Below are 27212 nucleotides of genomic sequence, written 5' to 3' on the forward strand. Positions count from 1 at the left end.
AGGACCACAGACACTTCCAGGTTAAACAGAAATGCCGCACACATAACACACACACTAGTTCAGGGCTGTTCTTGTTGCAAAGTCCTCCTCATAGAAGCCTGGTTTGGTGGGAGGAGTCCGCACGTCCCAGAAGGAACACCAACCAGGCCCCTGTCTCACCTCCATGCCCCGCCCCCCCCCCCCCCCCCAAGTCTCTGGGTTGTGTCACTTCTGCAGGGTCTGGTGCCATGTCTATGAAATAAGGGCTGCCTCTCAAGTTCTACATCGTCTGATTTACTAACCAAACCAGAAGACCAAGGCAGGACACAAAACAGTGGTTCAACAGTGAAAGAGTCACTCCTGGGTGCAGGGGTCACACATAATCCTTAGCCCTGGTGAGTGCCTGGGTCAGGACATCCAGCATGGGAACCGGTACCTGCCGTGCATCCAGAAGCAGGGAGAAAGGCCGGGGGGGCTGGTGCTCAGGCTCAAGCTTCCCAGGCGCCACGGCGCCACAGGTGGGCTTGGGGCCAGGGACCCACACGAAGGGCTGCCCGGTGCCCAGCCACCGGCTCCCACTGTGCTTTTGGGGCCCGACACTCCCGGTTCCTGCCCCAGGTAAGAGGCAGCACCGACTGTGGGGATCAGAGGTAGCGAGCAGGTGCCCTGGGGGTTCCCTGGACCCATACACCAATGCCAGTGCCCTAAATGCAGAGGCGTCCAGAGTCACCCTGAGGCTGTGTAAGATGGACTGAACCCTCAGGGTGCCCGAGCCTCCCCGTTTCACCACCCTCAACCCCAGAGGTGCTCACGGCAGCCCCTCCGTTGGGAAAGGTGAGGAAACGCAGAGATTTTGAATGAGTTGCCCAAGGGCACTGGCCGTGAAGGCTGTGGCTGGACCTGAATTCAAGGCTGCTGGCCCCAGAGCGGCCTGGTGCCAGTGGGACCCCCACCAGGATCTAGTCTGCGATTGCATGGACCCCCCGGCCCTGCATACACCTGCCCCCTTGGGCCCGGAGCTCCAGGGGCTTCCGTGTCCTGCACCGAGCAGACTTGGTATCCTTTGCCTTCCCCACACTGTGTGTGCCTCTGGGGGCCTTTGCAGCCTGGGGTCACCTCCCCTCCTCATGCAGTCTGTCCTTCCCTGATTCCACCGCAATCAACCCCTCGTCCATTTCTCAGCACTCTGTTTCCAGCCCTCATACCCCGGTTCTCAGCTCCTGATGCCATGTCCTCCCCCGGGGGCCCTTGTTCCAGGCGCGGGGACCCGACCCGATGGCCTGCAGGCCCAGCCGGCACAAAGATGTCCCCGCGGTAGGCCAGCGTGCATGCTCTGTGGAAGCCCGTTTGCTCTGATTTCCCAGTTCAGATAACTGAATAAAACCCCTACCTTAAACCACGCAACCTGAGGGTCGTTTACTGAATGCTTTTCCTTTTGCTGAAACTGTCTGATGAAACACGGTTAAGACACAGAGATGTGTGCTGCTGGCTGAAGACAGCTTTTGTCACTGTGCTCACTGTAATCCTGACCAGAGGGGATGGCTCTGAACCACAGCAAGTTTCCTTGAGGTTTGGATGGTGACTTTTGCTCTGTAGTACTTGAGTGAACTCACAATTCGACCGGGTGCACTGATTTACGAAAATGTATTTTAAAAATGTTTCATTGTGGTGCTGTTGTTACAAACCATCATTTCACGGGTCTGGGAACCTGCGCTCATCTCTCCACAAGCTGAGATGGCCCCGCCCTCGTGTGATGGGAAGGAAAGTGGCATCCTGAACACAGGCCACTTGCCCCAGTGCTGGGGGGACCGGGGCAGACACTGCGTTTCGCTGGAAATACAGCCATAGAGGGAAGAATCGATGACTGAGACGTGACGCAGGGCTGAGTGTGACCCCACCCGTGCACTGCATCGTGTTCCCGGGAGCTTGAGGCCAGTAGAGACACGGGCGCTTGGGGACACAGTGTGTGAACAGGTTTGCAATTCAGAGAGGCAGGCGGGCGTCTGAGGGCTGCTTGCCGGCCATGGGACACGCTCCCTGCTGGTATCGCCACTCCCCAGCCCGACTGTGGGCCAAGGGCTCAATGTCTTGTGTCTCGGTGTCCTCATCTGTGCAACAGGACATGGTAGCACTGTCTCCGAGGACGTTATGAGGCTCAAATGTGCTGTTGTATGTCAGGTGCCAACAACAACGCGGTGCCTGGTGAGTGTCAGCTCCTAATGTCACTGCCGTATCAGCCGCACCAGCAGTGTTAATCGTGGCTGAGGAATAGCAAGACAAATGGGGAAGGTTGGTTTAGAGACTGCAGAACTAATCAACAGTCATGTTAACTGTATTTGGAAATGTCAAACACAGTGCTGGGAACGTTTAAGCTCACACATTACTTAACTCTTACGGAAGTTGCGCCAAACTTGTTTCAGTAAGAGGTAAGATGCTGGAGGCTATGGTATAAACACAGGTCTCGCGTTGCACATACATTGTGCAAGTGCGCATCGCAGGAATGCGTGTTGCATGGGCGTTGCACATACGTTGTGCAAGTGTGCACCACACAGTATACGTTGTATATAGTTGCACATCGCATACGCATTGTGCAAATGTATAAATGTGTTGTTAACAAAGCCTTCAGCACTCTCATCAAGGAGAGAATTTTAGAAGAGTTTTCCATGCACAATATGACAGGGAGGTGACCTGTCAATATAGTTCTGTGGAAACAAGGAAATGAAGAAGGTTAAGCCAAGTTCAGGGCCGGCTGGACACGCAGGAGTGTGTCTTCCTTCTATAAAAGGCTGCCTTTTTCTTCTCGTGGACCACGGGAGGGTGTGTGTGGTCACAAAACCCAGACGGCTGTGTAGTCATGCCTCAGCCCTGGGCAGGGGGTCTTAGAGCAGGAGGAGAAGAATTCCAGGGAGGCAGACAGGCTTCTAGGGCCTTCTGGGGCAGCAGGACATCCTGGTGATGCCGAGTACTAGAGGTTTAGACCCAAAGCTGACACTTTGAGGCTCCAGAGACTGGGGTCATCTCAGGGCACGTTGATGGAAAATAACAGAGCTTCACAAGGGCCTCATGCTCCTGGTGACTGGGGTCCATGACGTCTACCTGCTCAGGGCATGAGTCCGACCCAGGAGAGTGGACACAGAGAGCGGAGTTTGTTTGGGGGGACTCTTAGGTGGTGATCCTGTGAGGCCCCTTCTCAGGAAGGCAACACGATTCTGGGTAAAACAGCAGCGTGGTCTCCCTACTCTTGCCTCCCTCGGTCTCCCCCCTCTTGCCTCCCTCGGTCTCCCCCCTCTTGCCTCCCTTGTCTCTTCTCAAACAAAATACCGACAAAGCACCTTCAGAGCTTACGGAACGAGCATTTACTGCAGACCAGCCACCTAACAGAAGGTCCAGGTCTCCCTTGGTGAGCGGTAGTGAGACCCAGAGCAGCCTGGCGGGAAGGGCCGGGCCCTAAGTGATGCCCAGCCCATGCTGCACACTCAGACTGCTGCAGCGAGCGAGACCTCACTCTGGCTGCTTCTGGGTCCACGTCAGAACTTTTACAGTTTTAGCATCAGTGACACCAGACAGTGACCAGGAACACACGTGAATGAAGGATTCTGTGGCAGACCAAGGTTCTGCATGGCACGGGGGCACTGACACTAACCCATGCTGTCCCGCCCTGTGTCAGTGCTGGTCACCTGCATGGGCACCCCCAGAAGACATGGTCACCAGTGAATGGGAACGGACACTACTTTCTGGCTGGCGGGGACTGTGGTATCCGAGGGGCGGACAGAGTCCTGGTCACAGTGTCCCCAAGTGGGACCCTGGCGTATCAGGCTTCTCTGCACCCTGAGAGGGACAGGGAGGGTGCGAGTAAGACAACTGGTGGCCACAGACATGCCCTCCTCCCACCCAGAGCCTCTGTCCACAGCACCTCATTTTACATTCTCTGCTGCTTCTCCGTTGCAAGTAGGGCTGCCTGAGTTTGTAGCGGATGAAACCACAGGACATCCAGGTGCGTTTGAGTGTCAGGTAGACAGCACGTACTCTGTCCATGTAAGCGTTGTTGCTGAATTTTACCTGCCGGCCCCGAACTCAAGCAGACGTCACCTCTGTATCTAGAAGCCGGACCTACCGCGAGTGACCTGTGTCCTCCCTGCCTGCTGTGTGCATTTTAGTGTCCTCGAGGCAAAAAGAAGACGTCCCAAAGAACTGAGCCTCTAACTGTGTCTGAATCACCGCGATAACACCAAGACAAGCTAATGATCATCGGGCGCTAGAAAACAGAGCTGCATGGAGGTCGGATTTCTTGGTGGAGAAAACAGCTTTTGCTAAACGTCTGGAATGTGACACGAAGGACAGACATGTTTCTCCTACCTTTGCACAAACTGCTGGTGGGCAGCAGTTATCTTCTTTCTCTCTGGAGGTGGAATCACACAAGACGTGTATATGTACATCCTGCACGTGCAGTGTGTGTGTGTGTGTGTGTGTGAGAGAGAGAGAGAGAGAGAGAGAGAGAGAGGGAGGGAGAGGGGAAGGGGGAGAGGGAGAAAGAGGGAGATGCAGAGATCACTGATTTTGCTCTGTGAGTCAAAAAAGTGGGTTCATCTTGACCGGTTGGCTGACCTGACTAAAGCCATTAATGAAAACTGGACGTGATCGTGTTTCTGTGTCAATTTTATAATTTCTCAGTGTTGGGACAGAGGACAGTGTCAGCCTGTCCTCTCCTGCACTTGTCTCTTTGCTGTGTCTCTGGTGTCTTTCCACATCTCGCCTGGAATCCATCACCGTGTCTGACTAGAAGGGAACGTGCTTGTCCCCACTGTAGGGATGCTTGGTGATGAGGTCATATCCTGTTTATTTGAGATGGTAAAGACCAAGGTTCTTTGCATACAGACTCTGCATACACATTTCACATTTTTAGTAGCTGCATTCCCAAATACAAACTCATAGTACCCGAATCAAATACGTGTTCCTGGGCCTCACCTGCAGCCTGGGAAGGGGAGGGTGGCCGTGCTGCCCGGGGCCACCATGGGTGTCCGTTCAGAACGGCCCCTCCCCCCACAAGGGTTTTTGCAGCAAAACAAAATTGTTGTTTTAATCTATGAAAAGGCATCCAAGGAACTGTTCCCCCTTTGGGAAATGACTGGTTCAGAAAGTGAACTCGGTGTGCGACTGGGGAGCAGGGGTGTGTGTACAACAGGTTTAGGGCCGAGCTGCAGAAACCAGAGCAATTGGGTTGTGGTGTTCTTGGGTGCAAGACTGGTTCTTGCCGAGTCCTGGGCATGCTGTGATGCCAGCATGGTCATTCCTGACCCAGCTCCCCAAGCAAAACGGTGTTGGGGGAGGTCGTTTGTCCCCTGGTACAAACTCCTCTTGAGGCATAATGACGACTTCACAATGGCTCTGCTGTGATGAGCCCCATGACGCTGACCTCACACAGCAGAGCCGTGGAGAAGCCCCCGCCCCATCCTGCGACCAGAAAAGGGGGCTGGTGACTGTGTTGATGCAGGTGAATGGCTGGGTACCATGGCACTGAGTCTTTTATCCCACGATGGCTACTGAGACGTGTTTTCTCTTGGAGTATGGCCCCTGTTCACGTGGGCTGGCTCCTTAGGGGACGGAGGACAGAGTGACAAAAAGGCTGAGTGGGTGGGTTGGGGTCAGGTCAGCTGGTGGTGTAGTAAGCTGGTTTGTTCTGCCTTGAATGTCAGTGTGTAGCATTCTCTGTAATGTTAGTGGTTGACAGATTGCTGTAGTCAGACTGCTTGTGACCCCCTCCCCAAGTTCGTGTGGGACACCTAACCCCCAAGGTGATGATGTCAGGAGGCAGGGCCTCTGGGAGGTGATGAGGCCATGATGGTTGAGCCGACTCAATGGGATTAGTGTCCTTGTGAAGGACACCCCGGGGAGCCCCCTCACCGCTCCCCCCAGGTGAGGACACAGCGAGAAGACGCTGTCTGTGAACCAGGAGGAGATTCCTCACCAGTCATGGAATCTGCCGGCTCCTGGACCTTGGTCTCCAGTGCCACGAGGCTAAATTTGTTGCCTATTAACCACCCTATGAACGGTATTCTGTTACAGCAGCCTGAATGCACTGACTTTTATGAGAATCCCAGATTGGTGAATTTCACCCGTACGTTTCCCACATCAGGTGGAAATCATCCCAGGCACGTGCCTGTCCTCCCTCGCAGCTCTCGCCGACCACACCTGTCCACATGGTTGCACAGGTATCTGCCTGTCTTTTATAACCCACCTGTACCAGAACTAGCACCAGAGTTGAGATCACCTTGTCTGGATGCTTCAAGTGGAAGAGAGACATTGGGTTCCCTGACACACAGGGCTTTTGGGGACGGTGGCGATGAGAGACAGCGTGTAGGTAGAGCAGGTCGAGGATGAGGGGCGGGGGGTGGTGCTGATGGCTGTCGGGCCCCCTCACCTTCTGGCCATTCCTGCAAGCCTCAGGGGAAGTCCCCGGAGACCCCAGGTCAGCTGCTCGGCTGAGTTCTTTAGCTTAGGGTCTCTTTGGCCAGAACTGTGCTTCTACGATGGTCCTGGGCCACCTTGGGGCTCCTGTGCCAGCCAGTGCCTGCATGTGGGGAGGTCAGACCTTAATCTCACTCCCCAGGGGACAATAGGAAAATAGCTGAGAAACTGAAATCCTGTCAGATGGGACAGCCACGTGGAAACGAGAAAACACCTTGCTGTCCTGACTCCAGCAAGGTCACTTGGAGTCCAGAAGCGATCCTTTCTGCCTGTGGGACACGCAGAGCTCTAGGACTCTGTTCAGGCGTCTGTCTGGAATTGCCCCGGGCTGCACCCATGGCCTACTGCAAGGCTGGCACTGGCTGGCCCGTCTCGCATCCCCCAGAGCCGAGTGGCAAGGACACGTGGGCACCTGCTGCTGTTTTTGGGTGTCCTTGGGTAAACCAGCTAGACAGCATTAAGCCGTTTCAAAGCCAAGTGCATATGATTTCCATAGCTATCTGTTTTTAATTTAAGCCTATTTAAAACTTGAGGGCCCCTCCATAGCTAATTTGTTAGAGCAATATTAATTAACGGTTTCGCATGACAGTGGTTAGGATGCCACTCCTATTGAGTAAGATAGATTTGCAGGAGCAGGAGATCAGAAAAACAATCTGTGAAGTGGCCAGAGGCGGCTGGGGGTCACCTTGGGGTTTGGGAGAAGGACGGCACGTTTGTGCAAACGTGTTATTAGCGTCCCGCAGTGCAGCTGTTGAGGAGCCAGTAACAGCCCCCCTGGCCTCATTCCGCAGCTAATTCTGGGGGCAGATTCCGTGAGATGGGATCGCGGACTGCAGCTCGGATCCAAATTTGCTATAAAATGCTCAAACTTAAAAAGTGATTGTTCCTTTCCATAGGGTTATAGATTCCCATGGTTTCTCCCCTCCCCCACAGTGATCGCTGCATACACGGGAGCAAAGCAGGGTGTGGTTAGTGGGTCCCTGAAAGGATTCCCCCAGAGGGCGTGGCAGGGACCACGCACCTGTGCGAACAGTTTTAAGTTACCCCCCTCTTCCTCTGTGGGCAAGACACACGGCTGACACCACTACAGTCTGACATGGAAATTAAAAACAAAACAAAACAAAATAAAATGAGGGGGATCCTTGAGTGTGAAGGAGAAGCTGACCCAAAGTCAGGAACCGCGTTTGTTTCCACCCGAGGGTGCTTCCTGGTGTCCTTGTAACTTTCTCTCGTGCTCCCTTTATGACCATCCCTGTTTACTCACTCTCTTCTCCACGGTGGGAGAGACGCCTTTCTGATGGAATCTGGTGCTTTCCTGAGTCACCTGTTTTCATGCTGGGGCTAGGAAGCAAAGACCGGAGAGAGATGGAGATTTTGTGATTTTATCTTGTTTTATGATAATGTTTCCAGGGAATGAGTATTCACAGATCCTCCTTGACTTAACGATGGGTTATGTCCCAATTGAGGGACACCAGAGCCGAATGGCAGTGTGGGTGTGGATGAGCGTAGTTGTCCACGCGTCAACTGTTACTGTCATGATCGAGGGGCTGGCTGCGAGCCACTCACGAGAGAGGATCGTCCTACATGCCGCTGCCCGGGACAAGATCCAAATTCAAAATTCAAAGAATGGTTTCTACTGAATGAATACTGCTTTTGCACCATTGTCTAAACATCATTAAGTCAAACCGTCTTAAGTTGGGGTCCATCTGTATGTGTCAACACAGTGTCATTATCATTTCCTATCTTGTTAACGCAGACGAGTCCTGTAGGCCAGGAAAATGGGAAGAGTCGGGCCGGCTGGCCTAGCTACCTCCTGGTCTGCATTGGTTACCCTTATCAACTGATATTTGCAGAGTGCACAACCTGTGCACCAGTGTGGGTGTTATAGACTGCTCCCCCAGCTCAGTTAGGTCTGTACTGTGTTCTAGAGAATTTAATGAAGTCTTGATCTCAGCCCTGTGGATAAGAGACTAAAGCCAGATCTCGCGGAAGTGAAAGAAGAAAACTAGCCCAGTTCTGAGAAATGCCCCCGACAAAGGAATGGGTGAAAATCAGATCCTGGAGAAATCAACACGTATGATTTTAATGTTCACTGAGAATATCACTCTTCAGAACTTCCTCCTTTGAAACGGAGGTGGAACCAAGTGCCACTTTTCCTTTCTCCTTCGAAACAGAGTGGAACCAGTGCCACTTTCCCTTTCCCTTCCTGGTGGACAGTGACATGACGTCCCACACCTCTGGCAAGGTCGGTATTTGCTCCAGACAGGCTACCTTCAGGTCTTCAGCAGAGGGATGTGAGGAAGCTATGCTCACCCAGACTTGTCTTGAGGTCAGAGCAAACCTCCAGCTGGCCCAGCCCATCCTGTGTGGTCCTGCTTTCTGGGCTCAGGCTGGAGCAGAGCCACGAAAAGGTTGGAACGGTGCAGGTGAGCCGACCTACCTTCGTGGGAATCAGAAGTTCAGGGGCCAGCTTGATGGGTTTTTACAGTGGGACCCACCGTGGCATTTAAGCACGCTACCCACATGGCTCCACGTGCTATCTCGTTTGAATTTTCCCTCATTGTGGGTCACTGTGAGGGAGCGCCCGTCAGAGTGTTCATGGCAGATGGAGACTTTGTGAAAGCCTTCAACAAGAGACTCGGTTTGTCATCTGTTCACCCAAGACCACCCTGTGTGGGACAGAACCTCGAAACTGGGCCGGGAACGTTGAATGCTGATGTTGACACCCAGTTCTAAAATTGTCACTCTAGCAGCGAGCGGGGCCACCGTCCTCCCCGTGGGCTTGGGCAGGGTCCTCACGGCTCAGTGTCAGAGCACCTGCCTCTTCCGGAAGTCTGGCTGGGCCTGGGGCTGCCGGCTTGCTCTCCTGCACAGATGCTAACAGCACAGCTAGGGAACAAAGGGTCGTGCCTTTGGGGACCTGGAGCCCCAGGACCGGGGGAAGCAGGCTGTATGGACAGCATCGGGCAGAGCAGGAGAGCAGAGCACGGCTTACAGGGATTCTTGGGATCTTTTCCTGAATTAAAGATCAGTCCAAGAATCCAGGCCACATCCAAGACAGGATTCGGATTCAAAAAAGCCACTGATGGTGACTGGTCCTGAGCCCCCCGGCCGGCTCAGCCCCACCCAGCCCCGGGGTGCAGGGGCGAGGCGACAGGTAATGAGCCTGCGAGATGGTGGTGCCTGGGGTGTGATGGATGGCCCGCAACCCTCACGCTGCTCCGCGCCCTCCATCATCCAGTCGGGGTGGTTAGCAGACTGTCAGAGAAAAATAATTTAGCGGCTGTGGCTTTAACTGATGTGCTGCATTCTAGGGTCAAATGACTGTTACAAAGCAGTGGTGCTGCCTGGTTCTTCCGTCTGAGCGCTCGGGGTTGACAACATGAAGAAGAAGGCGTCGCGGCCAGAACTCACCGACACCCTTCAGCCTTCAGCGGGGCCGGTGCAGCGGCCACAGAGGGCGGAGGACGGGGAGAACGGCCAGGCTGGCGGAGGCCCGCGGGGGCCCGGCATGGGGAGCGTCCTCAGAGAAGGTGGCTGGCAGACACAGGCCATGGGCAACGTCAGGGCAGCCTGGGGCTCACGCAGGCCGCAGAGGGCACAGCGGCTTCCTTGGGTGTTGTTGGCGAGTTTAAGTGACGAGTGGAGACACGGGACAGGAGGGAACAAAGGACACAAACCAGCAGGGGTGCAGAAGACAGGGAGCAAGACGCAGCCCCTCCCTCCCTCGGAGACGTGCGGGGACTCACAGGGATGCCCAGCTGCTTTGCAAACACCCGTGTTTACTTGGACGGTGTGTTACTTGAGGGTAGGTCGCAAGACAAGGCAAGGTTACAGTCTAAACGCCCCCAACTGGCCTCCTACAACGTGCAGCAAGTATCTGAAAACCAAAGGACAGGATCAAGGGCAGAGGGAGCAGAGAAACAGGAATATCTCACTCAGCAGTCTCCCTCCGTCTCTCTACCCCGCTGTGGGGGGCAGGCCACGGCCCCGGAGCAGGCCCCTGCCCTCCTGTGCCCTGCAGCCGCTAAGGGTCAAAGACTGACGGATGAGTGAGTGAGTGAGTGAGTGCCTGTCCCGGCGTGATTCTGCTCTAGGTTCTTTCCCGCAGCCATTTGCTCTGATGGCTGTGCAGCCCCTGGTGCTCCCCGGGGAGCACGCGCCTGGTCCCCCGGGCGCGGCAGACTCTGTTCCGGATGCTGTGATGGGGGGCATGGTAGTCCCAGCGGTAACTCAGGTACACGGGGCCCACTCTGCACTCACACTGGCCTCTGTGCTTTCTAACTGCGTGAAGCACGTCTGTCCTTGGTTGATGCTGAAGCCAATATAGACACCGTCCTGTATCCAACACACACGGGACGCCCACAAATCCCCAGAGTGGTGACAGGAAGGGTGATTTGCATAAATAAGCACCTTCAAGACTTGGAGGGAAGAGATTGTTACAAAATCACAGACAGACAGTTCCCGACACACGGACGGTGCCACACAATATTCCCTGAACGAGCGACCCAGTGTTGCAGAAACGGCAAGGTTGTGGCTGTGACGCGGGCGCCAGCCCCCTCTCCCTCCCCGAGCTCTCCACTTCCCACCAGCCCCTGGCCTCAGCCCCTGCACCTCTGTCTGGCCTGGCCGGAGGCCCCGACTGGCATCACCCGGGCGAGATGAGCCACGTTCGCGGGGCTTTCTGCAGGCCCCCAGCTGGAGGCCCCCCCCCCCCCGCCCCAGACCCCGCCTGGTGCACACATCACGCTGCCACGCTCACTGCAGTGACCTGCCACTAACCCTCTCCCCGGCGAGGGCCCGCTGCGACCCCTCTTGGGTGGCATGGCCGTCTCCAGGGTGATCTGCTACCTGCTCCGGGAGTGTGGACACTCTCTTCACACCCACATGACCCGCTCTCTCCAAAGGCCTGCAAATCGCTCCTAACAATGATGTGGGGGGCGGGGGGCCTGGCAGTGATGGGAGCAGAGGAGAGGGGTCTGCCCGCCACCCGGCCTCCTGGCTTCAGAAGACGGCCGCTTGTGGCAGCACCTGAGAGGCTCACCTGGGGCAGGAGCTGACCTCTACTCCTGCTGGGGACGTGGCCCGGCAGCCGGATGTCGAAGAGGGCCTGGAGGGCGGCCCGCGCCGCCTGGCCCTTGGCCAGCTTCTTGCTGCGTCCTGAGCCCTCGAACGTCCTGCCGTCCACACACACGGCCATGACGAAGCTCTTGGCCCGCTGCTTCTCGGCCGGCTCCGCGAGGCACACGTAGCGCAGGCCGGAGCGCAGCTTGCTCAGCAGGACCACGGGGTTCCTGTCGCCCGGGGCCGCAGGGCCCACCAGATCCAGCGGGTGGCAGAGGAGCCGGCCCCGCGGGCAGGCCGTGGCCAGCAGCCCGGGGTCGGCGGGCCGGCGGCCGGGGAAGGCCTCGCTGGGGGCGGCGGGCGCGAACTCCTTGAACAGCGTGTCGGGGAAGTCGGCCTGGTCGGAGGTGAAGTCCGTGGATGGCCCGGCGCCACCGCCCATGGCCAGCTGGGCCTGGCAGGCGTTGGGGAACTGCACGAAGGACCTCAGTGCCAGCTCGGCCGCCCGCATCTTGGCTTTCTTCTTGGTGGGCCCCGTGCCCTCGAAGGTGAGCCCGTTGACCTCCACGGCCACGGCGAAGACGGGCGCGTGCACGGGGCCGGTCTGGGACACCATGCGGTACTGCAGGCCCGGGCGTAGGTCGTGCAACTGCACCAGCGCGTTCTTGGGCGCCACGGACCACGAGAGCTTCCTCCAGACGAGCTGCAGGGGGCACAGGTGGCCGCCGTTGCCCTCCTCCAGAGGCCTCTTCCGCTTCACGCCCGGCGTGCCGCCTCTGGCCCTGTCGCTGGCGGCCAGGGGCCTCGCCTCCCAGTTGCTCACGCGGTTTTCCTTCACGTCCGCGCTGCTGGTACCTGCGGGCGAGAAAGACAGCCGTGACCCAGGGCCCTGGCGGCTGGCCACCGACGTCAGACGGTACCGCTGCAGCCGCCAGCGGGACGGCCGGCTGGGGACTCGCGCTCGGCCCGGGGCCCGGGGAGGGGGTTGTGTGGAATTGGGGGCCGCTCGCCAGGAGGGAAGGGCCCGCGTCCCGGGCGGTTCTTGCGGAGATGCATTTCTGAGAAGGAGGTGCCGGTGGGGCCCGCGAGGCCTCCAGGCTGCGGCCGGTTGCCCGCCCCGGGCACGGACGCCGTGCCTGTCTCCCCAGGCCGCCCCAAACCAACCAAACAGGCGTCCGCTTCCTCCTATGGGCTTTGGGCAATGCTGAGGGTCAGGGCGGCCTTTCCTGCCGAGGGCCGTGGTGGGCGAATCGCGGTGCCGTCATTCAAGGGAAGGCCACGAGGCACTTGCACTTAATCAACGACGTGTGTATGCGTCCACGTAGGTGACTGAGAAATGGGTTAGATGACGCAAACTAACGCATAGAGCGAGGACAGCACTAGATTTTGCAGACACAGACCTTATACGCTGTTTGTGGAATCACACATGGGGGTAAAGGTTAGAGACTTCCCACCTTCCCCGAGACACAAGGACGGAAAATGGATGTGGGCTCACAGGGTGGCTTCCTTTGTGTCTATGGTGTTTCCTTTTTCCCTTTCTTTCTTTCCTTGCAGGAGATGGTGGGAAGTAAATTTAGCGAAACCATCCCTTGCTAACTGTGGGTGGTGGATGGGATGTGTGTAATGGTGACCTAACTTCCGTGGCCTGGCCTTCTTGGACCCCTCTCAGCCCAGACAGCTGTTCCGTGTGGGACGTGTGTCACTTCGGGACCACAGGACGAGGTCCCCACTGCTCCAGAGACAAGGGCGCTTCTGGGGCACGGACCCCTCAGGTCTCGTCCCAAATCCTCAGGGGATGGTGGTGGCGAGCGGTGCAGTTACCTTTCACGGAGGCCCCTCACACCTTCACTTTGCTGCCTTTCTTATTCCTAAAACCCACCCTGGGTGGGGTCGTGGCACCAGTTTCTAGAAGAAACGAGGCTCAAAGAGGGAAATGCTTGCCCTGGGCTAGTTGGTGGAGAGGTGAGCATGTCCTGGGAATGTCTGTCTAATGCACGGGTGGTTTCACGGAAACAGAATTGTCCCACCATTTTCTCAGCCCTCTCGCAGGGCACCTGCGCTGGGCTCTCCAGGAGGTGGTGAGGGAGTTATCGTTGGCCATTGGTTTGGACAGACGCGGGGGCCACGCACTGCCCTTGAAGGCTTCCCCGGAGTCAGGAGTGGGTTTTTTCTCATTAAGCACGCAGAGATGAGGGGGGATTTTTACAGCTGGCTCACAGCCTATGGACAGACGCCAAGCGGGTTCCCCTCAGTCCTGCGCCGGAAGGTGAGCAGCGGTAAGAGCCGTAGACTCTGTGACCTTGCCCTCGAGGCGTCGCTGGCAGAGAAAAGGCAGAGCAGTGCAGCCTGCCAGCCTGGGTGGGGGGGAGGGGGGTGCCCTTGGGTTCCTGTACGGCCCCGCCCAGTGCTCCCTAGCCAGCATGCACCATTAGCCTTTCCTGGAGCCATTCGCTTCTACGAGGTGCTAGGTCTGCACAGGTAACTTTGCTCAAAGGCTGGACACAGTGGGTTTTGTAAGTTAGAGGTGGGTGGCATCTACTTACGGTCTATTTTGTTAGAAATAACTACCTTCCAAATATCAAACACTTAATCTCTACCCCTTTTTTAATCATTATGGGTCTTGGCTACAGACAGACGGCAAATAGCTCTGCCATTTTTAGGGCATTTCGGGCCAAGAGACAGTAGATCAGATTAACCATGCAGCTTCTCAAATTGAACGTAAAGATGGGGAAAAAAACCCAACCCAACCAAAAAGGCCTACTCCAGATTGAGTAGATGTTGCCGGAGTTCTCTAATTTCTTATTGACTTCCCACAAGGTGGGGTCCGCGAGCCCGTTCGTGCCAGTGGAGCAGGCCGTATATCAGATGACCTCTGTTGCCTTTTGAGGTAGAAAGGTTTATCTTGGAGGAACAGCCCTCACAGACCGACATTTCCCTATGGCTGCCGTGGCATAAGCCGTGGTTGTCAGATTGTGGCAGGAAGACCCCTTCCATAATAACCAATAACTGACAAAAATTGATGAAAAATGTGGGCTTCTGGGTCCCGTCCGGGAAACACTAGCTACAATGTCTGGGTTTTGCAAATGAGCCGGGTGGGGGTTCCACTTGGTTCCACACAGCCCGGCTGCCCTTGGAGCTGGAGCCTGCAGGGGGCGGGGGGCAGCAGCCTCTCCACCCACTCTGGGCTCAGGTACACGAGATGTCCAAGTCCCCTCGGCCCTTCCGGTGCGTGTCCCTCCGCCTGCCCGCACTCCATTTTCTTACAGTGGCTTCAATAGCCTTGCCTTGTGAGATTATTCTGAGGTTGAACCAGAGGAGCGTGTGAAGGAGGCTCAGCCCAAACCCTCACATACAGCAAAGTCTCACGCAGGTTTTTGAAAATAGCAGGAAAGACTGAGACAGAGACTCCTGAGCTCTTGAGAATGACTTTTCCCTGGAATTCTAGGACCGCCGGGGATCAGGGGAACAGCCTTTCTGTCACAGTGCACCGGGAGCCGGGGGCTCCTGAGGCCAGGCCTGAAGACGTCCACTCCGTTGCTGAGGCCATGGTCCCCACAGTGCGACACAAATGCCTCCTGTGTGTCTCCCGTGTGGTTGGCAAGGCAAACTCTGATCACACGGACTTACCAGACCCGTCTGAGCGTCAGCAACCTTCTGGGTCCTGAGACAGACGGAGGCAAAAGTAGACTTTGTCATTTGGGACAGTCAGTCTGGTGGGGGAGATGAAAGGACACCTGTACCACATGCACCATAGCTCCTGGCTGCCAGAGGTGGGATGGACGGGGACCTCGCAGGGAGACCTGTCCTGCAGCCGTAGCGCTGCTTAGAGATCCACGAGCCTGTCCTGGAAAACCTCTCGCCACTTGCCGGGTCCCTGCAGGGCTTTGCTGCAGCAAGGCTGCCTGAGTTTCTTACGGGACTCCAGCTCTGACCTTCATGTCTCCTCCACACGGACGGTACTAAACGCATTGCAATCCCCCCACCCCCCGACCTAGGAGAGGATTCTCATTCTGTTCTCTATCATGGTTAACGTGTTTCCCATACTCTGTTGTCAGAATGACCCAGAGACAAGAAGTCAGGAGGCTGAGAAGGCTCTCACTCCTGATACAGGCTATTGGGTGCCTGTCCCTGCACACGCGCCCTTGGGTCTGGGCGCCATGGAGCCCACACACCCAGGGCTCTGTCCCAGCACAGTCTTCTGCTCCTTGACCCTGGGGTCACCCCTGAGGTGCCTGGAGATCAGGGATTCTCCTCGTCCAGGAGAGCAGGGCCTGGTCTCTGCTCCTGGCCTGGCTGCCCTGAGAATCGCCCTGCAGCCATGTTGCTGACACACACTGGGGCACCTCGATGTGGGCAGCGGGCTCCTGTCGTCCCCAAGCTGCCCAGGAGTTCCTTTCCTGTGCTGACCCTCCAGGTGTGCATTTTTTGCTGGTTCAGAGTTGGCCTTCTCTCAGGGAGCTGACCCCAGGCCTCATGGACGGAAGGAAGGTGCAGCTGGGGCTCTGCACGGGGCTGGCGGCAGAGTCGTGCACAGACAGAACCCACCAGTGGGGCCTTTGTGAGGGTCCAGGGGGATAATGCACCAAGACTTTCCACATGATCTGTAAACGCTGCGGCTCTCTGACCGGCGACCGATCATGCCGCCTCGGAGGTAGCAGTTGCCAGGACTCTCCCAGGGTTCCAGGGGGCGAGACATGGCTCTGGAATATTTATTGTACGATAAAAACGGTTTGTTTCTGAAAGTGTATTTGTTGTACGCTCGGAACCCCTCCAACGGACGGGTCATACTACGATGTAAGAATTGGCGAGTCCTTAATTCTACCCTGGAATTCATTCTCCCAAACGATTGCTTTTCTTGCGGGTCATAACTCAGAGACTCGCGGGACGTTCGAGCTTGGAGCAGCTCTGCAGGGAAACTCACCTCCCGTGCGGGGGGCCGGACGGGGGCTGTCACTTGTTACAAGTCAGGTGCATGTTAAGGTGCATTTAAGGATTTGCCTGTCACTACACTCTTTGTGCACGTGTGTGTGTGTGTGTGTGTGTGTGCCCTTGGGACGCCAGCCTGCGGGCGAATGCTCGGAAATAGAATGGGGAGCAGAATGGGGCGCTGGGCCTGGGGGCCCAGGGCAGCTCCCACCACCCCACTGTGTCCCCATCCAGGGCTCACGTCATGTTTCTCCCCCTTGGAAAATGCCTTCCATTGGCGAAGTCCGCTCCCGAGGGAATCATGTGCAGGCGCCCTGAGAGCCCACGCTGGCTGGCGCATTGCTGCGGTAGGACACCGGTGACCTCCCTCATCCTCACGCCATCCGGCACCAGACGTCCGCGAACTGCAGCGTCTGTGACTCCCACAGTTTCGTGTGCCCTTCCATTGTGGGAAGTGGAAGAAACACAGGCAAATACAGATACCACAAAGGTCAGTGATGGACGCTCAGCGGCGATTTGAAGACGGCCGGGCACAAAGCCACCCTCCGAGGCCGAGTGGCCGTGTGCGCGAGAACCTCAACCACGGCCACATCCGTTCCGCTCCCTCACGCGTCGGCCCGTCTCCTGAGCCCACAAGTACTTCTCCTGTCTGACAAAAAGTGTCAGCAAATGCAGTGCTATCTGTGAAGGTCCAGCGCATTAAAAAAACGCATTTTGGGGAGAAAGACCAGAGTTTCATCCTGGCCTGGCTGTGGCTAAACTTGAATTTTCCAGGTGAAGTATTTCCTCCCAGAGTTAAGTCCGGTTATCGTGCTGTCCTTGCGCACTGGCTGTTAGATGTGAACAGGCCACGTGGAGGGCGAGGTCCTCGGCTGTGGGCTCATGGCCCTCGCGGCTCCGGCGCGAGTGCAGGCGGCACGTGGGGCTGTGTATTATGCCCGCGCTCCGCCCCTCCCTGCTCCTCCCCTCGCCCCCTCGTCCCCTCGCCCCCTCGCCCCCTCGCCCCCTTTCCCCTTTCTGGGGCCAGCATCTGCTCTGTTATGATGCAGCCGGACTTCTCCAAGCAGTGCCGGTGCCGGGAGCTGTTCAGCGCCGCGTGTCTGCCTTGTCCGCAGCTGGCGGGGCGCCAAGGAACCGGCCGTCCGAGCTCCACATTCGTGTCCGAAAAGGGTGCGGCCAGGAGCCAGGCCAGTGGCCCGGAGCTCCGTTCACAAGAGGAGGGAGGTCCTGGGGCCTCGAGGGTGTGGGCTGTGGCCCACTCTCTGAGCACAGAGAGCCCTGTGGGCCGGCTGGCTGGGGTTGCAGAAGGGCAGGCCTGACCGGGTGGCTCCTGGATCGGGCTGGGAAGCAGGCCAAGGCGGCCTCCTTTGCAGGACCTGACCTGTCACACGCGGTCCTGGACGCTGTGCCTGCCGCACATCTGGGGGAGGATCAAGCAGGCACGGTGGGCAGATCTCCCTCCCTCCAGACCCAGTACAGGAAGCACCCCAGGAGTGGGCATCACCGTCCCACCTCGTGTGACCTGGGTCAGTGGTGGGCATCAAGGTCGGGGGGCCAGTGTTCAGAGAAGAAAGCTTTCTGAGCTGCCCGCTTAAGCAGGAAGTCTGAGCAACGTGGCGTCGTCCCGTAGACCCTTGGCAGAAACCCACCCCCGCTGACAGCTTCCAGAGGGGCTCACGGGCACCACTTCTCTCCGGCTGAGTCTCTCTGGCCACCGACCCCGGACCCCAGCTGTGCCCTTGGCGTTGGGACGAGGGAGGTGAGTGCCGGTGGCCGCACGGGGAGCCTGCCTGACGGTCCCGCCCCTGACTCCACGTGTGGGCAGAGCACTTTCATGTACCACCAGCCCACGCACACCAGAGCCATGTGACCTAAGAACAGAAGGAGACCTCAAAGCCGGTTCACGCTTGCTCCTACCCCTCCACCCTCTCTCCCTGCACAGGCGTGTGCACGCACATACCACATGTGTCAGACACACACCCCTGCCCTCTCAGGGAAGTCGCCACTGGTTCCTCTCCCGCCTTCCAGTGGCGCTGGGGTTACAAATGGTGCAGACTGTGTCGGAGAACTAGAGGTGCGAAGACAAGGGCACGGCTTGAGGTCTGTCTTTGAACGGTGTCCGAGCACAGGGTTTCCTAAGTACATCAGCAGCTTATATGGCAAAGACGGACGACCAGTCTACCGACAGAAAACAATTTTCTGAGCATTGCTAAGGCATTTTAGCAGGTAACAAACAGCGAAAAACCACCTGTTAGCCAGGGAGCTGAATTAGGGGAAATCCCCTTAATTGCTGTTAGCCAACTTGGGCACTTCCTCTCTTTCAGGTCCTTGCTGAACGTCTCGATGCATCGTCCTGATTCCGATCTCAACTCCGTGACTCAGGTAATGTTCCCTTCCCTGCTTTGCAAATGAGGTGCTGGGGCTCTGAGCCGTGGGTCTCGTGGCCAGGCTCGTGGGGGCACTTACAGAGCACGTGGCCATGTCCACACTGGGCTCTGAGTAGACACACAGGGTTCCAGCCCCTCGAGGTGGGAAAGAAGAGGAAGCAGAGGGAGATTCTCTTTCTCAACTCGTATATTGCACGTGTGTTATCAGATAGCTTTGGCCATACGTCCAGTTCAGCGTGGGGCTCGTGTGCATGCCTGCTTAGAATATGCTTTCATGGACACATACACATGCGCGTGCACTTGTGTGTGTGTGTGTGTGTGTGTGCGTGCACGCGCGCACGCCCCACATTTCTGAAGCAGCTCAGTAAATTGACCGAGTCCTAGAAATTTTCCCATTTAGACCCTGAGAGAAGAAAAACAAGCACTTGCCAGACTTTCCCTTGGGCGCATGTGCTTTGCTGAGGCTCTGACCCCGAACTGAGGGTCCAGAGACGCATGTTCTGATTTCCCCGCAGGGCAGCGACCTCAGCCTCCAGTCCCCTTGACGGTTGGGTTTCCTGGGAGGGGCCCCTGCTTCTTCCCAGCTGGCGGCAGAGGGGACAGCACTCCCGTGTGGGTCCCTGACGGTGCCTTCTGCCCTGGGAGCTCCCGCACACACCCCTCGCCCCCTCACCGCAGGCAGTAAGCACGCCCTTCACTCTTGGCTGGAAGGGCGACCCATCTGTCAGGTAATATTGAAATGCGAGAGGGATCTGCGTAGACTGGGATGCTTCACCCCTCGCGTGAATGGTTGACAGTGCGCCACAGACTGGAGACCGTGTGTGCCAGGCACGCCCGGGCGCCTGCACACGCACACCAGCCCTGCCTCCCTTGGGGGCCCTCAGTGGTCTCGGCAGGGGGACTGTTCAGATCCCCTTCCCCCAACCAGCTTTTTGGTCCCCACACCACACTGCTTTGGTGTCTGGTTTCATCCGTGAGCCAGAACTATTGTCCCAACGGGCAGGCAACCATCCAGCTCTTTCCTTGTTGAATGATCATACAAACTGTGTTCACCTCCCTCTCTCCCTCCTCTCTCTCCCTCTTTCTCCCTTCCTTCCTCCCCCTCTCTCTTTCTACCTCCCTCCTTCCCTTCCTCCCTCCCTTTCTTCTTTTTGGAGGGAAAAACAAAGGAAAGAGAGGCGGGGTGGTCCAAGAGAACTGTTTTTTCCCTGCAATTGCTGGAGTTCTCAATTATATAGTCACTGCTCATATTTTCCCACCACCCAGGTGGGGACAGGATTGCAGGTGGGGATGGGATTCATGATGGGGAAGGGACTCCAGGTGGGGACAGGAGTGGAGCCTCCTGCTCTGGGAAACCCACACAGTCCCCCCCACCCCGTCACCCCAAGGGTCTCTCATTCGGGGACAGTAGAGGACACCCCTTCAGCGCATGGGGCTGGGACCCCCTCCACTCTTCAGGGAAGGGAAACCGCTTACTTAGATTGTCTTCATCCTCCGTGTTGGTGGCCCCAGGGCTTAAGTGCTTGAAGGGAGCGATGAAGGCTGACAACATGGTTACTTTGTCTGGAAAGAAAAGAAGAACAGGAAATGCACTTTTGACATTGAGTTTCAGAAAAACTCAGTGCTCTCCCAAGTTCTTATTACTGAGGGTTTGGACGGGGCGTTGAAGGCTCGTTTTGGCTTCAGCCACTTCATTCTGGTTCAGTCTTTTATTGAATTTCTGACAGCGTTTTCATCAAACCCCTCTCTCCATTCAATTTTAGACTTTATGATTTCCATCTTTCTTCTTTTCTCATTTTTGGCATCTCCCCTCCTCTTGTTCCCTGTCCCTCAAAACTCCACAAACGATCGTCTCCAGGGCAACAACCTTGCGTGGGCTCCCGGGGTGCTGGGTGGGGCAGAGCTCGGGCCGAGGGCATTTCACAGGGAGGCAGTGAAGCAAGTACCAAAAAAAAAAAAAAAAATGCCACAATTAAACGAGAATCGTGCAATTCAAGCCAAGACCTTTCCTCCCCGTCAGTGGAGAACTTGCCATGTGGGCCGGAAGTGCATGAGCAAGGATGGACCTTCAGGCTGCCAAACGGGCAGCGAGTGAGGGAGGGAGGGGTGCAGGATGGGGGCCCCATGTCCATCCTGCAGATGGGCGCCCAGCAGAGCCTGGAGGGGAGCTGGCGGGAGGACAGACAGTGGGGACAGCATCATCCCATGTTTGGGCTCTTGACATCTACGTGGGCAGCTGGCCCGGGGGGACGCTGCTTGTGGCCGACGGGAGTGTTTTCCCACAGTCTCAGCGCTGCGAATCTTTTTATTTTATTTATGTATTTATTAAAAAAATTTTTTTAATGTTTATTTTTGGGAGACAGACAGCACAAGTGGGGGAGGGGCAGAGAGAGAGGGAGACACAGAATCCGAAGCAGGCTCCAGGCTCCGAGCTGTCAGCACAGAGCCCGATGTGGGGCTCGAACCCATGGAACACGGGATCATGACCTGATCCAAATTCGTACGCTTAACTGACTGAGCCCCCCAGTCACCCCTCAGCGATGAGTCTCTTAAAAAGAAAGACAGGATTGTGGGAGGAGTTCAGAGGGGAGGCACTACAGACGGAATATTAAAGGGCCCGGAGGAAAAGCTCCGTGTTGTAGAGACTCCACTGATTACATCCAGCCTCCTGAGCTAGGCGCTTGTCCACAGGGGAGCCTCCTCGGGGGCAGAGGCGAGTGCACCCTGGGTCCACATGTGGACACCCGCCTCTCCCGGGCCCCCTCCCCACTGTTCTGGGCAGTCCTCGTGTCCGGACCTAGCCCGCAAGGGTTGAGCTACTTTGCTACGGGGACACTCCGTAGGAATCGGTTGGCACCAGAGGGCAGGGTTTTCAGTGCCCCCTGCTGCTTCTGTCCGCAGGAAGGGGGACTGCTGGCGTGTGGGGCTCCCTTTTGGGCACAGCTCTGACTGTGACTTCGCCTGAAAACCTCAGCTGGTGGTTTTATCTGCAGTTAGCCTTCAGGCGTTCAGACCCAGGCCGGCAACATGCTCTTTTTCTTTCAATTCTGAGCCCGTTTTCTCTTTACCCAAGCTTCCCAGAGGCCAGAGGACTCCACATTGAAATTCATTCAGGAGCCTGTTAACAGCTGTTGTTTCCAGTGGGGACGGGCAGCGATGTAATGTTCACTCAGAGAGAACAATAAATAACTCAAATATAAAATGCCTGCTCCTTCTTCATTCTACGGAACGAGAAGAATAAGCCAGGGAGGCACTGGCTCTCCCAGACCCTCACAGCCCAAGCTAATTTACTATGAGGGAATGAAATCTTTTGCTTGAGTTATAATTTCATTAAGGGCGCCCAATAATGTTACACAAAGAGTGTGAAGCTCAAATGATTTAGTCTGGAGCATCTCAAAATGAAATTACATTTTTCTAATAGAGCGGAGGCTACCAGCCAAACACCCACAAAAATACACTAAACCATTTCAGAGTTCACCTTAGCAAAATTGTGAAATATTTAAAGACTGTTTCAGATCCTCAGAGTTCTTGCTTTCTAGGGTTGCCAGATTTATCAAATAAAAACACAAGACCCCGAGTCAAAACTGAGTTTCAGATAAACAGCAGATACTTATTTAGGATGTATAAATGTCCAGTATTGTGTGCCGCGTGCATATACCGAAACGTTATTCAGTTTATCTGAAATCCAGATTTAAGGCAGGGGACTTGAATAGACATTTCTCCGAAGAAGACATCCAGATGGTCAGCCGACACGTGGAAAGATGCTCCACATCAGTCGCCATCAGGGAAATACAAGTCAAAACCACGAGACACCACCTCACACCCGTCAGAATCGCTCCCATCCCAAAGCCAGCTAGGAGGTGACAAGAGTCGGTGAGGATGTGGAGGACTTGGAGCCTTGACCACCGAGAGTGGGAGTGAGAAATGGTGCAGCCACCATGAAACCAGCAAGCCCACGTGTGGGTCTGCACCCAAGAGAATAGAAAGCAGGGTCTCAGAGAGGTATTTGCGCCCCTGTGTTCCCAGCAGCGCTATTCAAAACAGCTGAACGGTGGAAACAGCCACGTGTCCGCCTGACAGAGGAGGACAACAAAACGGAGTGAATGCACACAGCGGAACATTATTCATCCTTAAAAAGGGAGGCGACTCTGCAAGACGTGACCACATGGATGAACCTTGAGGCCGTTATGCTGAGTGAAATAAACCAGCCACAGAAAGACCAATACTGTGGGATCCACTTATTTGAGGTCCCTAGAGGAGTCAAAGCCACAGAGACTGTACAACGGTGGGTGCCAGGGGCTGGGGCTGGCGGGGGTCAGTGTCTAGTGGGGACAGAGATTCAGTCTGAGAAAATTAGGAGGTTCCGGAGATGGGTGGTGGTGATGGTTGCCTAACAATATATATGTATTTAATGCCACCAAACTATATGCTTAAAAACCGTTAATGTGTCAACTTTTATGTTATATATATTTTACCACAATTTGATCATTCAAATTTGACTGGATATCCGGTATTCTATGTAGTAACCCTACCTCTTTCACATCCTATCGACTCCTCTGCGGCAGTGGATTTTAGGTTCCCAGCCCAAACTCGCCAACCCGAACAAAACACGGCACCTGCTGCTGGCCTGTCTGCTGGGGAAGCCCACATCGTTGCTTCTGCGAGAATCTGTTGTCCCTGAGAGTGGGAATGCTGCCGCTTTAGCGTGTCATTAGGACACACGGCGGAATTCTAGTTTTTATTTAGAATAATCACAATGAAAATGATTCAGTGTCAAAGCCTTTCTTTGTGGCTGTTTCCTTGACCCGCTGTGTCAGCTGAGCCTCCCGTTGGCGTGGTCCCGTCTGAGCTGCGCTCAGACTTCCGGCTCTGTCTGCTGTCTATGTTCACCGCAGTCGTGAGGTCGGGCGCATACGGGTTACTGATGAAAACGGAGGCTGTGCTTTCATCTTACCCGATTCCAGACATTTTGTGTACACTGAGAGAGGCTGGCTCCAGAATTCCCCATGCTTCTGCCGCCCCCACCCCCTGTGTAAAGTCGGGAAGAAGGAGAAGGTGTTTCCTGTAGGGAGAGTATCTGGAAGGGGTGGCTGGGCCCTGCACCCAGAGTATCTGATGTGGCCCAGCCGGAAATTGAGCCTAAAGAGCAGCCCTACACTGGCCGTGATGCTGGATGGCGCCCGGGGCTGCCCTCCAGCCAAGACTCCCTCTCCGGGAAGGCCCGGTCGCCATTTGTCATATCACAGCACGCCGTTTCTAATGCATTTCTCAAAATGATCCAGGACATTCGCGTTATAAACCTTATTACTCAATTCAAAATAAAGGCCTATGGCCCCGTGGAAGTGATGTGATTTCATGTATTTTCGGAGCACGTGGGAAGCATTTTCAGAGGGCAGAAACTCTTTGCTGGAACCAAACGAGATCACGTTCGCTGAGAATATTGATAACAAAGAACAAATACAATTTGGTAGTGATGTAAAGATAGATAAATAGTCCAGGGGGACAACACAGAGCATTCAGGAATAGAATCGTACCTATAAGATCAATTGATTTTCAACAAAGAATTCAAAGTAATACAATGGAGTGAAAGAAAGTCTTATCAACAAACAGCTGAAAAAACTGTACACCAGGTTGGGAAAAATGAATTCTGAGCTGTGCCTCATACCATACATGGAGATTGTCACCAAATGGGCCATAAACCTAAATGTGAAAGCTATAACTCTAAAACTTGTGGAAGAAAATACAGATCACTGTCATGGTCCTCATGTGTGCGGATTTCTTAGGACACAGAAAAGCACTAATCAGAGAAGAAAAAACAAATTAGTTTTCATCAAAATTAAAAATTTCAGCACTGAAATACACTGTTAAGAAAACAAAAAGCAGGTCGTACGTTAGGGTAACAGATATATAATCAAGACAATTGATTTGTATCCAGAGTATAAGAACCCTTTCGACTGGATAATAAAGGGAAAAAAGTCCAAAGTTTAAGAAATGGGCAAAATACTCGAACAGAAACTTGACAGAGGAGAATATCAGAAGCCAGTAAGCCCATGCAAAAGTGCTTAACATCACTACACACAGGGGGAAATGCAAATTAAAACCAGAAAGGCGTAGTGTGTCAGGGCACAGCAGTGGAACAGCTGAGACTTAGGACCGTAGCTCAGTCTAGGCAAAGACACAGGGGGACCAGGACGCACCACTCTGTCCCTAGGACACTTTGGAAGACGTTTTGGCCGTTACGTATACACCTGTTACGCTTCTAAATATTTACCTGAGATAAATGAAACACGTGTTAAAAAAAAAAAGATTTGTGCAAGAATGTTTAGAGACATTTCATTCATTACAGCTCAAAATTAGAAACATCCCGCATGCACATCAGCAGAAGAATGGATAAGTGAATTGTGTTACATTTACATGAGGGGTAACAATCAGCAACCACAACGCCTGAGGGACTATGGATGAAACTCTAAAACATTATAGTAAGAAAATAAAAATCTGGGCACAGAAGAGCAGGTGGGAAGTACTTTCATTTCTATGCAGTTCCCAAACAGGCTGACCACTCTCTGGGGAAAGAAGTCAGGTGGCGGCCTGGAAGAGTGAGCGTGCGCAGTCGTGGCCCCCCCAGGGGCACTGGGTTCTCGGGTTTGTTTTTGCTCCTTTCATGGAGTTGGAAGCTCAAATATCTTAGAAGGCTCTGCGGTGATAATAGGAAGAGTCACCGCCTGAAAGGTGGAGCCCCTTGGAGACACCCTCAGACTCCCGTCAAGACTGCTCATGCCTGGAAACCAGGGGAACTGGCGGGGATGGGGGTGGAAGTGAGAACCCCAGCAGGTGCCCAGAGAACTGGAGCACGCCTGCCACGCCTGTGACACAAGACTCTGCTTACTCATGAGGGCGGCAGGAGGGGCTGTGGAACCTGGTTCGTAAGTGTGGTGATTGCCTTTACAAGCTGTTTTGTTTCTAAATGATGTATGAAGCAATTTTACTAAGTGAGATGAATTTTTTTATTTTTTTTATTTTAGAGAGATTGTGAGCACGGGAGACAGAGAGAGAATCCCAAGCAGGCTCTGTGCTCAATCCCACGACCCTGGGATCCTGACCTGAGCCGAAATCAAGGGTCAGACGCTTAATGGACTGAGCCGCCAGGCGCCCCGGTAAGAGGAAAATTTTAGAAAGTCCTCTGGTGCTTGAGCACATGTCAGTTACCTGGAGAGTGTGTTCATGTGATATAACGTGTTTGCTGGAACTTTTACTCAACCGGAATTTGTAAAATATCTAAGCATTCGATCTTCTGCTCTGCCTCCTTAAAAGCACTAAATATTTCACAGTTTAGGTTATTTTTAAAAGTTCCATAAGTTGAGCACTTTGGTTCGTCCCTCATTTCAACAATTTAAAGTGAGGTTTTGAACAACACATCTCTGCTTTGTCGGCCACACTCGTGCCCACGTCTAGCACAGCTCAGCTCTCTCAGACAGTCGTGTCCCTGGACAAGAAGGTGACAGTTGGAAGCCACAGAACTCTGCTGGTGCCTCTGGGCTACAAACCTCAGCCCCTCCAAAGTCCCTTTCTTAGGGTTTCTTTTTGCCAAAATGCACTCTGACAGATGGCCTCCCTCAAGCCTGACCCACTTTCCTTCCTAGCCGTATACTGTGATCAGATACAGGTATGTCTTTAATGGATGTTACTTCTTTCTAAACACAAACACAAATCAGTTTGAACAGGTGGGTTACCCTGGGAAGCAAAAAAATAATTAACCTCTATGCGGGCAGGAGGAAAGGAGTAACATCTTGGGGGAAAGGCAAAGGATTTTTCTCAGAGTTTCAGGAACATGTATTTTAAAACACTGTTTTCAAGCTGCTGTTCCATGAACGACACAAGGGAGGTCAGGCAACATTAACACAAAGGAGATCCTGGGTCTGCATGGGGTTTTGTGGCACACAAGGAGGTCTGATTCTCACAAGAAGATGGAGACCCCTTTTGGAATTTCCCGATAGGGAGCAGTCGTGAGTGGTCTTGAACGGGTCCAGTAAGCAGGCGGCCAGCATGGAGTAAGTCACTTGTTCGCCATGTGGGCTGAACTATGACTTTCCCCCAAATCCACGTTGGAGCCCTGACTCCAGGGACTCAGGGTGTGACTGTGTTCGGAGACGGGGTCCTCAAAGAGGGGCTGGAGGTAAAACGAGGTCACTAGGGTGGCCCCAATCCAATCACAGACACGCACAGAGGGATGACCAGGTGGGGACATGGGGAAGGAACGGCATCTACACGCCCAGGAGAGAGGCCTCAGATAAACCAGTCCTGCCCACGCCCGGATCTCACACTCCCTGCCTTCAGCATGTGGGACAGTGAATATCTGCTGTATAGCTGCCTGGTCTGTGGTCCTTTGTTACA

The 27212-nt window shown here is 54.8% G+C and overlaps 1 protein-coding gene across 1 annotated transcript in view; it reads right to left on the reverse strand.

Moving 5' to 3' along the window:
- The window catches only part of ADARB2 (adenosine deaminase RNA specific B2 (inactive)), a 133757-nt gene extending 113384 nt beyond the window's left edge, over positions 1-20373 (reverse strand). The window contains 2 exon segments of the mRNA XM_042990927.1: positions 11506-12363; positions 20298-20373. Of these exon segments, the coding sequence (XP_042846861.1) occupies positions 11506-12363; positions 20298-20373 (934 nt within the window).
- Between the last annotated feature and the right edge of the window lie 6839 nt (positions 20374-27212).

The sequence above is a fragment of the Panthera tigris genome, chromosome B4, assembly GCF_018350195.1.
Source record: "Panthera tigris isolate Pti1 chromosome B4, P.tigris_Pti1_mat1.1, whole genome shotgun sequence".
Classification (NCBI taxonomy): Eukaryota; Metazoa; Chordata; class Mammalia; order Carnivora; family Felidae; genus Panthera; species Panthera tigris.